This window comes from Hibiscus syriacus, unplaced genomic scaffold (genome assembly GCF_006381635.1).
Source record: "Hibiscus syriacus cultivar Baekdansim isolate YM2019G1 unplaced genomic scaffold, ASM638163v2 tig00112647_pilon, whole genome shotgun sequence".
In the NCBI taxonomy this organism is placed as follows: Eukaryota; Viridiplantae; Streptophyta; class Magnoliopsida; order Malvales; family Malvaceae; genus Hibiscus; species Hibiscus syriacus.
Genome location: NW_024063375.1, coordinates 345,730 through 363,168, shown reverse-complemented (window position 1 = coordinate 363,168; position 17,439 = coordinate 345,730). Strand labels below are relative to the sequence as shown.

At 29.8% G+C, this 17,439-nt stretch overlaps 1 protein-coding gene across 1 annotated transcript; it reads left to right on the top strand.

Annotated features, from left to right (window-relative positions):
- The first annotated feature begins 13,558 nt into the window (after window positions 1-13,558).
- Window positions 13,559-17,217, top strand: LOC120182385. The gene is made up of 8 exons (XM_039187372.1): window positions 13,559-13,847; window positions 14,066-14,177; window positions 14,316-14,405; window positions 14,524-15,192; window positions 15,432-15,798; window positions 16,040-16,121; window positions 16,464-16,719; window positions 16,956-17,217. Exons 1-7 carry the CDS (start codon window positions 13,650-13,652, stop codon window positions 16,668-16,670), a joined length of 1,725 nt encoding a protein of 574 aa, XP_039043303.1. The 5' UTR covers window positions 13,559-13,649; the 3' UTR covers window positions 16,671-16,719; window positions 16,956-17,217.
- The last annotated feature ends 222 nt before the right edge of the window (window positions 17,218-17,439 follow it).

Below are 17,439 nucleotides of genomic sequence, written 5' to 3'. Positions count from 1 at the left end.
GCACTAAGGGTCCAACAATCAAAATATTTGAATTTTACATTGATGCACCGATGCACCTAGGGTATGCATCGATGCACTGAAGCTCCCAACTACTTTAATTAATTGTTTTCACACTTAAACGGCTCTATTGACTTCACTAATCATCCCCAATGTTCAGAATCATTTGAAGGTGTATTTAAACAAGCTTAGAAGCCATTGATCAATAACAAGAAACAACAAGCAACTAGAATCAAGAGAGAATCAAAGAGAAAGCATCAAACCTCAAGTTTGAGCATTTCAAGCCTATTTTTCATTCAATATTTATTTTGCTTTCAAGAATACTACTTGTACTCAATTGTATTCATTCTTGAGTGTTCTTTTCTTTGTTCTAGAATTGTGCAAACAATCTACCTTGTGAGGATTTCCTTGTAAGTTTTTAAATTTGTAATATTCTCTTTGGGAGAGAGTGTTCTCAAGAATTTGGAGTATAATTCTTGAGGGATTTGTAAAGTTACTCTTTGTCCTCAAAAGAAAGACAAATTAGTGAATTTGTGGAAAATCCTTAGTGTGGATAGCTAAGGTAGTGGACGTAGACTTTGGTTGAGAAAGTCGAACCACTCTAAATCGTTGCGCAATTACTTTCAATTTTTTGCAAAAGCTTCCACAAAAATTTCAATAGCCAATTCACCCCCTCTTGGCTGATTCCGTCGATCGATTAACTCAACATCATCAAAAGAATAATCTTTGAAATCAAATGAGTTAGAGATTACCTGAGAATATTCCCCGGTGGCCATCAAACACAGGTTCAGTTCTTCTTGTTCCTCTTCATTTAATGTCTCATCATCATCACTCCAAGTAGCCACGTGTGCCTTATGTTTCTTCTTGGATTGACCCTTTTTCTTTAATTGCGAGCAATCGTATTTGACATGCCCGGGATTTTTGCATTCGTAGCAAATGATTGGGTCATTCTTCTTTGGTTCATTTTTGAAGCCTTCGTTTCTTTTGAATTTTCTTCCTCTATTGGGCTTCATTAATTTTCTGAACTGTTTGGCAAATAATGCCATTTCTTCATGATCATCAGAATCACTCTCAACTTTTATGGATTTGAGAGCAACTCCAACATTTTTCTTCTTTTTCGTCTCCTTCTTTGGCTCATCCATTTTCTCGAGGTCTACCTCATCTTGAAGCATCATTTCATTTGTGAGGAGAGAACCAATAAGCTCATCGAGGGTCAAAGATTTTAATTTTTTAGCCTCGATAATTGACGTCTTCTTTGATTGCCAAGCTTTTGGAAGAGAGTAAACTAACTTCCTCACAAGCTTCTTGTTTGGAATTATCTCTCCATATGATTTGATACCATTGAAAATCACAGAAAATCCATCCGTCATAGCTTTGATGTCTTCATCCTGAAATTTTCATAGCTATGAGTTAGAAGACTAATTTTAGATTCTTTTACCTCGTTTGTGCCTTCATGAGTGACTTGTAGTTTATCTCATATCTCCTTGGCGCTTGTACAAGATGAAACTCTCTTGTATTCATCTGGTCCAAGAGCACAAAATATGATATGGATAACCTTTGAGTTGAGCTGGAACATTCTTGTCTCTCCTTCACTCCACAATCTTGAGTGAGTGGAAGGTATGATGTATCCGTCTTCTATGATATTTCATGCTCTCATGTCACTTGCTTGAATGAAGTACCTCTTTCTACTCTTCCAATAGGCATAATTAGCTCCATTGAAGAAATGAGGTTTGTTGACGGGCATTGAATCAAGATCGAAGTCGAAGTTTGAAGTAGAGGCCATTAATAACTTGAATATCGATACAACTCTTCCCGAATCGACTCAAGAGGTGGTTAAACCTTCAAATGAGTGTAGCTCTTATATCAATTGTTGAGTTAATCGATCGATGAATCAGCTAAGAGGGGTGAATTGATAATTAAAATTTTGGTGGAAGCTTTTGCAAAAAATAGAAAATATTTGTACAGCGATTTAGAGTGGTTCGACTTTCTTAACCAAAGTCTACGTCCACTACCTTAGCTATCCACACTAAGGATTTTCCAACAAATTCACTAATTTGTTATTTCTTTTGAGAAAAAAGAGTATCCTTACAATTCCCTCAAGAATTATACCCCAAATTCTTGAGAACACTCTCTCCCAAAGAGAAAAATATAAATTTCGCAAACTTACAGAAAAACCTCACAAGGTAATATGTTTGCATTATTCTAGAAAAAAGAAAGAACACTCAAGAATAATACAATTGAGTACAAGTAGTGTTCTTGAAATCAAAAATGAATATTGAATGAAAAATAGGCTTGGAATTTTCAAACTTGATGTTTAAGGCTTTCTCTTTGATTCTCTCACAATTGTTATTGATCAATGGATTCAGAACTTGTTTATATACACCTTGAATCACTTATGAACGTTGGGGATCATTGGTGAAGTCAATAGAGCCGTTATTATATAATTATCATTTAAAAATCTGGTTGGGAGCGTAGGTGCATCGGTACACTCTCAAGGATGTATCGGTACACTATGTGTAAAATTCAAATATTTCGACCGTTAGTTGACCTAGTGCATCGGTACACTTGGGGTGAATCGGTACATTAATTACATTCGATGTTTTAAAAGAGCCAGGAGTGTATCGATGCATGGTATGTGCATCGGTACATAAAATGAATTCGATGTTTCAATAAAATCAGGAGTGTATCGATGCATGGTTGTGCATCGATGCATGGTTGTTCATCGGTACACAAAATGCATTTGAGTTAGGGTGTGCATCGATACATCCAAGAGTGTATCGGTACATCCCTTTGTAAAATTGATTTTTGGCTCGATTATGGTTCGAAATACTTTGTAAAAAATTGTTTCAAAAATATTTTAAGTTTCAAACACAATTTTACACTTAAGTAGGGATTAAAAATGACCTTTGAAAAACTTGGAGTAATATTTTTGATATTCGAATAATTTAATCGAATATACTTTAAAAAAATGATTATACAATCTTAAAATTCAATAACACTTAATTTGTTATATCGAAACATCAAAATGTTTTCAACAACTTATATACTTTAGGTTTTATAATTATACTTTTGATATATATATATAATATACTTATACTTTATATTATTATATATGTATATATAATATACTTATACTTTATATTATTATATATGTATATATACTTTATACTAAAACTTTATATATATACTTTATAGTTTATATATATACTTATAGACTTTATATTATTATATACCTATAGACACTTTATACTAAAACTTTATATATATACTTTATATTATATATATATATATACTTATAATATACTTATACTTTATATATATATATATATATATATATATATACTTTATACTTTAAAGTATATATATCTTATAGTTTTTATATATATTATATATACTTTATAGTTTACACTTTATATATATACTTATACTTATACTCTTTTTATATATGTATATTTAAATAAGTGTGTATATATATACTTATAATATATTAATTTATGCATAAGTATAATGTACATTATATATACATGCATCATATTATCTAACATTCATTATACATATTATATATATTATAATTGTTTTAATTTTCCCCCCAACGTTTGAAATTAATGCAATTCAGTCCATTTTACAAATTTTCCTCACATTTTACAATTTTTTTGATTTGATCCTTTTATGTTGTTTATTGTATTTTAATTTTAATTTGTAATTTCATAATTGTTGAATTTAGTCCTTCAAATTATATTTTTATATGAAATTGACCCATACTTATTTATATTTTTGTAATTTAATTAAAACCCTATAAAATGTAAATCACATAATAATTTTTTTTCAAATTATGTTCACCAAATTTTTAAATGTATGCAATTTAGTCCATTTTTTATATTAATATCAGTTTCATATTTTATAATTAATTCAATTTCATCCCTCATCAATGTGTGTTGTTTAATTTATTCAATATTTTATTTCCAATTTCATTTTTGTTCAATTTGGTACTTTAAACTATAAAGTATAAGTATATATGTATATATATATATACATGCATCATATTATCACAACATTCATTATACATATTATATATATATATATATATATTATAATTGTTTTAATTTTCCCAACTTTTGAAATTAATGCAATTCAGTCCATTTTACAATTTTCCTCACATTTTACAATTTCTTTGACTTGATCCTTTTATGTTTTTATTTTATTTAGATTTTAATTTTTAATTTCATATTTTTTAATTTAATCCTTCAAATTATATTTGTATATGAAATTAAACCATACTTATTTATATTTTTGTAATTTACTTAAAACCCTATAAAATGTAAATTACATAATAAATTTCTTTTCAAATTATGTTCAACAACTTTTTAAATGTATACAATTTAGTCCATTTTTATATTAATATCAGCTTCACATTTTATAATTAATTCAATTTCATCCCTCATCAATGCATGTTGTTTAATTTATTCAATTTTTTATTTCCAATTTCAAGTTTGTTCAATTTGGTACTTTATATATATATACTATATAATATAAAGTATTAAAATATATAATATAAAGTATTAAAGTGTTTGGATATAAGTATTAAAGTATATAAATATAAGTATTAAATATAAAGTATATAAATATATAAGTACTAAAGTATATAATATAAAGTATTAAACTATGTAATATAAGTATTAAATATAAAGTATTAAAGTATATAAATATAAGTATTAAATATAAAGTATATTAATTATCATAATTAATATATTAATTATGTTTATTAATTTAATTATCATAATTAATATTTTATTATAACATTTAAAAATTAATCATAATAATTAGTATGATTTATTATAAACTCAAAATCTCACAATTTTATTAAAATCTTATATTTCATCAATTGTAATATATAAGTCAGGTAAATATCAGATCATATCAATAACAAGTCGGATCATTTACAGGTTAGGTTGAAAACAGGTCGGGTAATACCAGTTATTTACCAGGACAATCTCGGGTTCAGGTTTATATCAGTCGGATGCAGGTCGGGTTTGAGTATCATATTTTCAGTTTAATTCAAGTTCAAGTCGTTCTCAAGTCGGGTGCAGGTCGGGTTCAAATCCACAATTTCCAGGTCCAACTCGGGTTCAGGTCAACACTATTTCCGACTCGAGTCGGTTTCGAAACGCCACAGCGCATGTCAAAAATAGTTGACTCGAGTCAGTTTCAGTCAGTTTTATAGGTCGGTCAGCTTTTTACAACCTTAGATACATATAACCTACCAGGTAGCAAGAACCTTGCAATGCCACCCATTACAAGACACCATATGCAACCTCACCGGGATCCAATTAATTAAGACACTGCCCACTCTAATACGACAAGGACACACACTTTCGGAATGAGTGGTTTGTCAATTAGGATTTGATCATTAACTGTGATATTAAACTCAATCAAAACTTTAATTATTAATATACATATCAACACACCTTGATATTATTAGTTAAGGTGTAACAAAGATTCCTCATTTATAAAAATTACGGTATTATCGCATCTTTAGAAACGCTCGTTAGGAGGATGTAGTTGTAACCACTACATAACCAAATTGTAACCAGTTTGACAATCTTATGGAAACTAATTAATATATAGTGAGCTGTTATGGCCACATAACATTTACAATATAAAACGGTGTCCATGGAGTTTATCAAAAGATTTTATTTCATACTACCAGGTCGATTCAAGTGGTAAACAACTTGATATCGTTTAAACAAGTTTTAAGCTTGAGATTTTGTATATATAGTAAATCCCCATTGAGAGACTCACATATCAATGACATGTGTGCAACATGTGTCAATCCAAATTAGTCAGGGCAAAGTCTTGAGGAACAACCGAGAGGGCAACAAAAAGAAAAGGTTTTATTTCACGAACTCAAGCCTAAGTGGTAAAAGATAATGTTGTTCTCCATGGAGGTATTGAGTTCGAGCAGTTATGTACGTAAAGAATGTATATTGTCAATAAGTTAAGAAAATTGTGAACAAATATTACATTATAATCATCCTAGAATATTAAAAAAATTAATAATATTAACGTTAAACGTAAATATTTAAGTTTTAAAATAAAAAGACTGATTATTTTTTTAAAAAAATTCCAGATAAAGAATATAGCAAGTTGAAATATATTTTAACTTTATGTGTAGGTAAGGTAATGGAATTGGGGCATGGGCTTGAGTTGAATATACAAGAGAGGAGATCCAAGCAAATCAAAACTTGTGAATTGTATCAGAAAATAAAAATGGAAAAGCGACACCTGAACCTCCATCCCATCCTTTTTTATATTCCAAAACAAGGATTGGTCCCATTCCTAGATGAATAAAACAAACCAAACCTAACCTTACCCACCCAATAATTTCTTGGGTAAAGTACACAAATGGTCTCTCAACTAATAGGTATTACTTTGTTAATCCCTCGATTATTAAAAACTACAAAATGGTCTCTTGACTATAGGATGTTGTTTTGTTGTGTCCATCGACTATTAAAAGTTATAAAATGGACACTTTACTATTCATATATTCCAAAATCGTCCTACTGACTGGATATGATAGTTGTTTGTAATTCTGGTACCATCTTTTATCATATCTCAGTCAGCAGATTAACGTCTAGCTAAGACTGACGTTAATTTTTTAATGAAATGAATGAGTTTGGAATATATAAATAGTCGAGTGACCATTTTGTAACTTTTAATAATCAATGACTCAACAAAACAACGTCCTATAGTCAAAGGATCATTTTGTAACTTTAAAAAGTTGAAGGATTATTTTGTAACTTTTAAAATTTGAAGAATTATTTTATAACTTTTAAAAGTTGGAAGAATCAACAAAGCAACGTCCTATAGTAAAGGGATCATACTTTACCCTAATTTCTTTTGATAACTTCAATCGATTAATTCATTAATAATTAAATGATTTATATTAATATATTTTTATCTTATAATTATTTAAGTAAACTATACGTTTAATATCTCAATTATTCCTTTTGTTCTGTTCTGGTATCTAAACTTTATTTTTTTCAAAATTATAACTAATGTTTAGTTTAGGTTTCAATTTGGTACTCACCGTTAAAATATTAACAGAACTATTGATTTTTCAATAAAGATATGGCATTACCTTATGGTTACACGTTAACGTCACTATTAAATTTTTGACGGTGAGGTACCAAAATGAAACATAAACTAACGGTAGATATTATTTTGAAACAAAATAAAGTTTGGGTACCATAACAAAATAAAAGTAATAGTTTAAATACTAAATATGTAATAATTATTTTTAATATATTATATTATTAGTCATCAAATTTTAGATATTATCTTATTTTGATAATAAAATTATGAAAAAGAAATATTAATTTTATCAATAAATATTTTGAATTTTTTTTATCACATATTAAATCATTAACCGTCTGAAAATGTAATTATTTTCTCTCTCTCTTTTTTTCTTTTTAAATTATTTTTTCATAGAATCAATTCAATGTCAAATGAAAACTATCCAAGGATTCTGGCATAATGTTTTGATCACATCCATCAATCATTTAATGAGGCTATTTTTCGATATATTGTTCATCTTATTAAAATAGTACTTCTTATTAAAAGGTATATTAGATTATCTTTTTAATTAATGTGTAGGTATAATTATAAGGTATATTATTTTTAAAGAAAAATTTAGATTAATTTCTTGAGTCATAAATGAGGAATTTATATAGGAGTGCAATTTATAAATTTTAAATTTTTATATAATTTAATTACTTTTAATGTTGATCTAATTCCATATTCATAAAAAAATTAATTTCATATATTCTAAATTAAAATTATTTTACATAAAAACTTGTACCAGTCACTGTCAGTAGGGATTACAAATGGGTGTGGTATGTTTGGATACTCTATCCCTTAACCTCATACTCACATAATATTTTTGTATCCACAACCTACAACGGGTAAAATTCTTAAAACCATACCCGCCCATGCGAGTAGACTCTCAAATCCACCCCTACACCCACTACTAAATAAATACCCACAACTCATCTAGTACCCGCCCATATCACTTGCCAACAACCTCACAGATTACATAAACAATAAAACATAAAACAAACATATCAAATAAAAAACACTTACCATAAAAGTTTAAGACAAAAAAAATGGAGAACGTACACCGGTGAAAGACGAAAGGTGCTACAACAAAATGAGATCACTAGTTAGATAAAGAAAAATTGATTCTAAAGATTGAGAATCTGAGATAGGAGAAACGATGATCTTTAATTCTAAAAATGTTTATATCCTATCTTTTGGTTAAATTACAAGTCACATCCTATAAAATCATAAGATTTACATAATAGTATATGAAATTATACTTGAATTCATAATAGTTCAAAATTTATATAGTGGGTAGTTAGTGGGCAGGCGGATGTAGGATGGACAGATACGGGTCGGGCGGATATGGGGCAGGTAAGGTCGTAAATCCATCATTTACCTACTACTCACGACAGATATAACATTTTACATTTATACTCGCTAACTACCCACTAAACGTATACCCATCTTCATTTCAATTGAAGAGAGTACGGTTCGAAATTCACAAAATTATACACATCTACCATCTCTAATGGTCAGAAACAGTATTATTTAAGCATCCATTTATAAAATCCGAACATAAAATATAAATTGGATATGATATAAAACTAGTATTATATTATTTCTTCTAATGTTATATTTGTGAGTAGAATCGGAAAAGGATAAACCTACCAATAATAATAGAAACAGAGACTCTCTGAAATTGCTCGACCTCACGTGGGCAGTGAAAACCAAACTGACAGCAGGAATAGTTAAAGCCCTGGCCTGCCTGCCTTCACCATTACCAAAGAACCAGACAAACATGAGTTGATCTTTTCGAAGCATTTATAAAATTTTGTGTCCATCAAATAATATTTCATACCTACATTTTAACATATATTCATTGATGCCAATTAATGTGTTAAAATTGTGGGCACAATTAATTCTTGGGTAAATCACCATTTTTGGTCACTCAACTCTACCCATATTTATGTTTTGATTATTCAACTTTTAAAATTTTAAATTTCATCACTTAAATTAAAATTTTCAGTAATTTTAAGAACTCGACCGTTAAGTTTCTAACGATTACACCAAAACAATGTGTTTTGAGTCTTTTTATTTCTATATTTTTCCTAAAATTTTAACACGCTTTTTTATGGCCGAAAATCATTTTCCCTCGTTGTTCAATCGTTATCAACCATTGTTTTTGACGCGTATAGTACCAAAATGTTTCTTTTTATCTCATCATTCTTCATCTCAAATTAGATTTCCTCAATATTTTATTGAAATTGAAAAAAAAATCAAAGTTTCAATTTATGTAGGTTTGATCTACGATCTCATCGTTTAATCAATTTGAAATCCATATATTTTGTATTTTTCATCATTCCCAACCTTCACACCATATTAGAAGAAAATTTTATGAAGTCAATGAATCAAAAAGAGTCCAAAATTTTGAGTTTAAAAGGAAGTTTAAATTTTTTTTACATAAATTTAAGAAAAAAAATATACACGACGATAATAAAGCTAATAGTCAAGTGATCAAAATAAGTGAAATTTGGAAGTTAATTAATAAAATTAAAATTTTAAAATTAAATTAATGAAATAAAATACATGAACAAAGTTTTTTTAGACTAATCAGAGGTGATTACAAAGTTCCTTTTTTTAAACTTCCAAATTTTGATTCATTGATGTCATAAAATTGTAAACTTCCTTTTTATTGGACTAGTATGAGGTGATTATAAAGTTCAAAATAAAGTACATGAACAAAATATATGAGCGTTTAAAATAAATTTTTTAGACACTTAACCATTTGATAATAAAAGCTCATATATTTCTATAGACGTGTTCAAACTCAAAACCTTAAGAGATAACAATTATCCCTTTAACCATTAAGTTCACTTTATTTATACAAATATTCGCCCACAATTTTTTCTCTTTTTTTTATTTTGAATAATACCTACATAGGAGAGAGAGAATAATTTTTTTAATAGAAGTCGTATTCTTATTAAAAAAGTGAAAATATCAAAAATTACAATAAGGGTTTACAAGTGTTTACAACTACCATCGTAAATTAAATACATAATTTGGACATTTTCTTATAATATCGAAGCTAGACACTTTAGATCATATAAAGACCATATATAGAAAATGTTAAAAATCTAACCAAAAGACTCGAACAAAAAATAGATACGAACAAATTTGAAAGCATCGATAAATCACAAAAGGGATTAAGTTATTGAAAGACCACATGGAATCAAAAATCAGAGTCAAGCGTGAGAAACTATCCACGAACGCAAAATCACGTATCCAAATTCAATCCGAATGTTTATAGCATGGAAGATCAACATGATTACAAATAAACACCATCTTGATCAGTCGTGGTGTCGTCAAATCCAACCCTGAGAAAATATAAAATAAAAAGAACGGTCAAAATACCGAGAAAGAAGACGAAAAACGAGTCACAAAGGTAATGAAAAACGTGCCACAAAGACAATGAAAAACATGCCACAAAGGTAAAAAAATTAAAAAAAATATAAAGAGAGAAAAGAATCGATGGTTAGCAGCCAATATTAAAATCGGTTCATCACTGACTAAACAAAATTAAAGAAGAAAAAGTTTATCTGATATATAAAAAAAGGAGATTCTTTGTCTTGCTTTGTTATTTCTTTTCCAATATTTCTCTTTGAATACTAATATGGAGATGTGTAAATTAATATATGATGTAATGACAGTGAAATAAAGTAATTTCACATGCATTTATGATGATTTTTAAACAAAACTATATTAAAATTCTAAAAAAACGAAGAAAGCATTTATCATTCTTTTAAAATATTTATGAAATTATTACTTTTATATATTAAAAATAAATTTATTGTCTATAAAGCCTTCTTCAATATAAAGATGAATGCTTTTATTTTTTGGGTTGGAAGAGAAGATTGAAGTCATACAAATTGGAGTGTTTAAATTTAAATCTCATCATATATAAATTATGTGTAAATTTTATTTATATTTATATTTATATGGACTTAGTTTCACCATATCTTTATGAGCGAAGCATATAATATTTTTTGTAGGAGTTAAAATTGAATTATAAAATTTTGGAGAATTAAAATATAATTTTATCATTATATAAGTATAACTTAATAATTTTATATCTATATAAAATTCAATTTCATAATTGCATTAACTTAAAAACTTTCAACTTTAAAGGGACTTATACTATAATATTTCCATTTTAGGTCTCTGCCTACCCCTAATTAGTCCTCTTAATTTTTGGCTTAATACGCTTTTAAGTGCCTAAGCTATACCTCAAATTGACTTTGGTGCTTAAAGTATTTTTCGTTAAAAATAGGTGTCTAACATTTTCACTTTTACAATTTTAGGTTTCTACTGTTATATTTTTTAATTTTTTAATAATAAAAATAGTATTTAAAAAATTCAAAAAAAAATAGAACTTCCTTGCAACGTCCCTCTACCTCCCATCCCCCACCTCTGACAACGACGAAGGGTCACCACAAAATGGGTTTTGTTCGGAGCAAGGCGAGGAACTCAACGATGGCGGTCGTGTAACGTACGATCAACTGTACTACTTGGAATAGCTGGAAAACAACGAAGGAACTTAGAAATTTGTCGACCCTTCACAATGTTTTTCACGACGATCGATGTAGTTTCACAGTGAGTAGGAGACTGGGGTTTGGTAGTGATGGCGAGACGGTTGTGATAATGTCAACGATGATGGTCATGGGCCGATGGTGTCCAATCGACGATGAAAAAATAAATTTTGTATTTTTTAATTATAATATTAATTTTTTTTAAAAAAATATTTTTGTAATTTTATATGTGTGACACTTGACAGATAACAGTCAAATTTAACGCTATTACAGTCCAGACAACTAAAAGTATAACGTTGGAAACGTTAAACACCTATTTTTAGCGAAAAATTATTTAGAAACCAAAATTCAATTTGAGATATAATTTAGGGACTTAAAATGTAGGGTAAATTATAAGTTTCATCACTAAACTTTACTTTGTCTACTATTTTGCTCACTAAACTTTAAAAGTTTTCAATTTCCTCATTGAACTTAATATATTGGGTTTTTTTTCACTCCACCGTTAAATAGTTAACGAAGTTAAAACGACGTCGTTTTAAAAAAACAAAAGTTTCACCAAAACGACATTGTTTTATATCTATATAACAACCCATTTATAATGCCGTTAGTGAGAAAATGATTGTATGAAAAAAAAAATCTATTGTACTAAGGGTCTGTTTGTTTGCATGTAATTGGTTTTCCGGAAAATGAATTACTGGAATTTGAATTACTGGAATTTGAATTTCTGGAAAATGAATTACTGGAATTTGAATTCTGGAAAACGAATTACATTTCTGGAAAACATCTGGAAAACGTTTTATGATGTTTGGAAGATGTTATTTAAACATTTTTTCCACTAGTTGAAGAGTTTTTTAAAAATTATTTATTACAAATATTAAATATAATAAGTAATATTATTTATCATAAAACTTAATATTATTATTTTAAAATATTAAAATAATTTATTTATTATTAAATATTATTTTTATAATTTTTTTAATAAAAATATTAGTATTGGTATATTTTAGTGAAATAAAATATTATAAATTATATTAATTATTTATTAAAGTAATAGTGCTATATTATATTTTAAAAATATTAGTATATTTTAAATATCTTTACTAAAATATTATTGAAATATATAAATATTATTCATTATTAAATATATAAAAAATTTATTATATTATTAAATAAAAATATAATATCTTATATTATTATAATATAATTAATTATTTTATATAATATTAAAAATATAATATTATATTATAAATATTAATAAATATATTTTAAATATTTTAATAATTAATATTTTGATGAAAATGATATTAAAATATTTTATTAAAATTAAATTCATAAAATAAAATTATTTTGAGTATTTTTGCTTTGAAGCGAAAAGTTCGGAAAATGACTTACGGAAAATGAATCCGTAAGTCATTTTACAGAAAACACAAAGGAAATTCTGTTACTAGGAAAATGAATTACATTCCAAAAAACGAATTACGTGAAACAAACACGGGAAAATGTTTTCCGGAAAACAAATTACGTGAAACAAACACAGGAAAAAATTTTCCGAAAAACGAATTACGTAAAACAAACACAGGAATTCAGGGAAAATCAATTCCGTAATTCTAATTACGGGAAACAAACAGACCCTAAATTCAGTAAAAAAACTGAAAATATTTAAAATACAATGAATAAAATAAGAGAGAATAAAGTTTAGTCAACAAAGTTATAATTTACTCTAAAATGTATTAAGACTTAAATTGTTTTTTAATCTCTGTAACGGTATCGTTTTCTGCTTAACAGACACATCATTTAAAAATATGACATTGGTCTGTCTCTGTCTTTGACTTTGACTTTTAACTTCATCCCGCCCTATATAACAACAACAACAACAGAAAAAAGAAAATAGCAAATAACCGAAAGAATAAGGAAAAGTAAATGGCCGACATGTGAAGAAGATGAAGAAGAAGCAGCTTTGAGGAAAAAATGGCGGAGCTAGGGTTTCAGGACCAAAGCTCAGCGAGATCAAATTACATTGCTCGAGATTCGAGCCCCGACTCTGTTATATTCACTCGGGAGTCCCACTTCAGCGTCTTCTCTTCGGCTTCCGATAGCGTCGATCGCTCCTCTTTTGCTTCCGACGCAGCTCGCGACCACTATTCTCTCGTTTCCGAACTCTCTTTAGTAACTTCTCCATCTTTTAACAAGTATTTTTTTCATTATTATTATTATTTTCAATTTTAAACTGCAATGCATAAGCAGAGGAAGCTGTAACAGAGTTATATTCTGAATTTGAGATTTGATCATGGTATCAATTTGCATGCCTTTTTCTTGTTGGATTAAATAGTTTTTACTTTGAAAATGGAAAAACAGTAATGTTCGAAATGTGAATTATTTTGTAGCATTTGGCCGGGCGTGAAGGAGGAGATCAGAATGAGAGTTCGAGGGGAACAGTTCCAGCTATGAAGGTCCATAAGCCCAGTCGTTTCTCCAGAAAAGGAGAAAAGTTGAAAGGTATTCGCAATATTTGCGTTCGTTATTAGCTTATTCGGAAAATGTTTAAATTGAAACTGCACGAAAGAAAAAGAGAAGAAAACGACATATATTTTCGTTGTACCCACCTCCTTTTTTTCGTTTTACGATAACACGCAGTTCAACAAGCAGAGAACGATGCTGGTCCTCCAGAGGACGATAACCAACTCATAGATTCAGCAAGAAATTCGTTTTCTGTTGCTCTTAAAGGTACCTTCTAGTTTCTTTTTGAACTTGTTTCTATAATTCTTTTAGCTTTTTGTTTTCATTCTTTTAAAATAAATAATAATCGTGAATATGTTTTTTCTGTTTCTTTTTCATTGTTTAGAGTGTCAGGATAGAAGGACCAGATCTGAAGCTTTGTTGAAGAATCATCATAAGCGAAGACAGCCTTCTTTAGATTTAAATAATGTTTCCGTTTCGTCTCCGCGGTTGGAGGCTGTGAAGAAAAACTCGGTCGCAACACGAAAATCAGGTTCATTTCCTAGTCCTGGGGCTCCCAATTATCATCATCATTTGAGTGCTGGAATGCAGAAGGGTTGGAGTTCTGAGCACGTGTCATTACATAATAATGGTGGAAGGAGGCAGGGGAATGCGGCCGCAGCACTGCCCTTTAACAATGGAAGGACTTTGCCTTCAAAGTGGGAAGATGCTGAGAGGTGGATTTTTAGTCCTGTTTCTGGAGATTGTGGTGTGAAACAATCCATTGCTCCTCCACTAAGAAGACCAATATCAAAGAGTGGTCCACTTGGTCGTCCTGGCATTGCTTACTATTCATTGTACTCGCCTGAGATGCACATGCTTGATGGGGGACATATTGGCAATTTCATGGCAGGTTCTCCTTTTTCAGCTGGTGTAGTTGCAGCTGATGGTTTGTCAATTCATTCTCGTAATCATGGGGGAGGATTTGCCGTTCGGACTGAGCCTTGCATGGCCCGTTCTGTTAGCGTGCATGGATGCTCTGAAGTAGTCAAGACATCATCCTTGTCTTCTCAAGGTACGTCTTCTATCATAAACATCATCTGATCTAAAACTTAAAATCCTTTTTACTAAATGTTATTTCTATACTTTTGACAAATTCATGAACTTGATGTTACAGCCATGAAATATTAATATAGGCTATTTTCCAAATCTAAACCTGTGTGTTCTATTTGAGAGGGATAGTTATTGTTATGGTAATGGCCGAGCATATTGTACTTGTATATACCCTTACCTTCCATTGCTTTTTCATCAAAGATGCCGATGAAAATCTTGATGCAGTCAAGGACGCGGCCACTGATATTTCTCGTACTGTTTCAAGAAGAGATATGGCAACCCAGATGAGCCCACAGGGTAGCACTCACTCGTCTCCCAAAGAATCGCCTTCCGTCTCTCCCTCCAACTCTTCTTCTCTACCTATCATACTGCAGAGCATCCATTCCTCTAAACCAGAAGTGAGAGATGTGCAGGTAGATGAAAGAGTCACCATGGCTCGGTGGTCAAAGAAGCAAAGAGCTCGAAAGACTGCGAAGAGTTCTGAAATTGTTGATGACTGGAGAAAGAGAGCTGTTGACAGTCGCACATCAATCTGGGATATGACAGAGACAGCAAAGAACATTTCCAAGTACATCTACTTTGCTACTGCATTACCTCTGTTTCTTTTGCTCGTTTGTGTCATCTTTCTAGGATTTAGATCAAAACTTTAGAAGGGACTGCTTAAACTTAACATATACAAATGTTTTTAACACAAGGAAAAAGCTGATGCAGTGTATCAATATCAGAGAATATTGGGAAAAAAATCCAAATGTTTCCAGAACTGATTTGGTCGATATTCACACTTCAACTTCTTTCTTTTACCTTTGCAGGGTCAAAAGAGAAGAAGCCAAAATCACTTCATGGGAAAATCTGCAGAAGGCAAAAGCTGATGCGGCCATAAGGAAACTAGAGGTTGCTTTTCTCTTAAGTACTCCATTCTCAATTGAAGTAATTGTAAAGGGATGTCTAACAGTCTAAGTAAATTATCAACATCGATACAGTAAAAATAAAATTCTCCCCAGCAGTATGCTTTTAATATTTCTATCCTTTACTTTGTTGAAGTTATCATGTAGTATCTTGATGAAATGGAATTCTGTAGAATGCATTACCTGCCCTTTCTCCGGGAAAAAAGTTTTGCTTCTATTTGTGTATTAACTTGAATATGGTTTGTTAAGATAAAACTACTGAAAAAGAGACAATGTATTTCAGATGAAGCTTATTCTCTTCATCATTACTGATAACAATGTATTTCAGATGAAGCTGGAAAAGAAGAGAAGGTCATCACTAGATAAGATAATGAATAAGCTGAGATCAGCTCAGAAGAGAGCCGAAGAAATGAGAAACTTGATGTTAGCCAACCAGGCTCATCAAGTAACAAAGGCCCCGCATAAGGCTATATCATTGCGCAGAACTCGCCAGAAGGGTTCATTGAGTGGTTGCTTCACCTGCCATGCATTCTAATGCCTCACTTAGCTATCATTTACTGGTTCAATCAGTCCTGAAACGACAGGTAACTTCTGTTAGGAAGAACAGTTTCTTTTCAAATATTTTGTTTTGTTTTACTTTTTCATTTTTAAATTAAAAGAAATGATGGCAAACTGGTTGCACAATTGGGTGAGGGTTTCACTGTTTTACATTTAATTCACTGAATGTAGGAAATGGAACAGTCTCCAATGTAGGCACAAAAGCTTTATTTCCTTGCTCAGTTAGTTTTATGCTTACATTTTTCCTCTCATCTCTTACCAGTGTGAGGATCAAAGGCCAATGGGGAAGATGAATATTGTACAGGAAGCAACTTTTATATTGATTTCTAGTTAGGTGTCAACGCAGTTTTGCTTGAATGAAGCACCATTACCTCCAATCCTTGAAGCTCATAATCCTGGAACTTCAACCTGAATGTTTGACTAATAAAATCCTTTACTGCTTGTATGTATTTATGCATGTAAATCAACTTTTCATGTCCTTTTTTCATTATGACAGTTTGCCATCGAAATTGAAATATCATTCATCTTTGTTTTCCATATTTTCTCACAAGTAGATGCGAATCATTTAGAAATACTTCAATTGGATTAAATAAGAAATAATGCATTAGTTACATCTTTGTCTATAAATCTGCAGTATGCTATAGGTATTGGTTACCATCCCCTACCAATCAATAAATCTACTTTCATATATCTTTTCTTGTTTGCATATCATGTTCATCATATATCCTTATTGTGATTCATATTAT

What these genes read in the sequence shown, in the direction of transcription:
- LOC120182385 (XM_039187372.1), top strand. Translation starts at nt 13,650, where the DNA reads ATGGCGGAGCTAGGGTTTCAGGACCAAAGCTCAGCGAGATCAAATTAC. An exon ending in AAAAGGAGAAAAGTTGAAAG is followed by an intron (nt 14,178 to 14,315) that starts GTATTCGCAATA and finishes GATAACACGCAG; the next exon opens with TTCAACAAGCAGAGAACGAT. An exon ending in ACAGCAAAGAACATTTCCAA is followed by an intron (nt 15,799 to 16,039) that starts GTACATCTACTT and finishes TTACCTTTGCAG; the next exon opens with GGTCAAAAGAGAAGAAGCCA.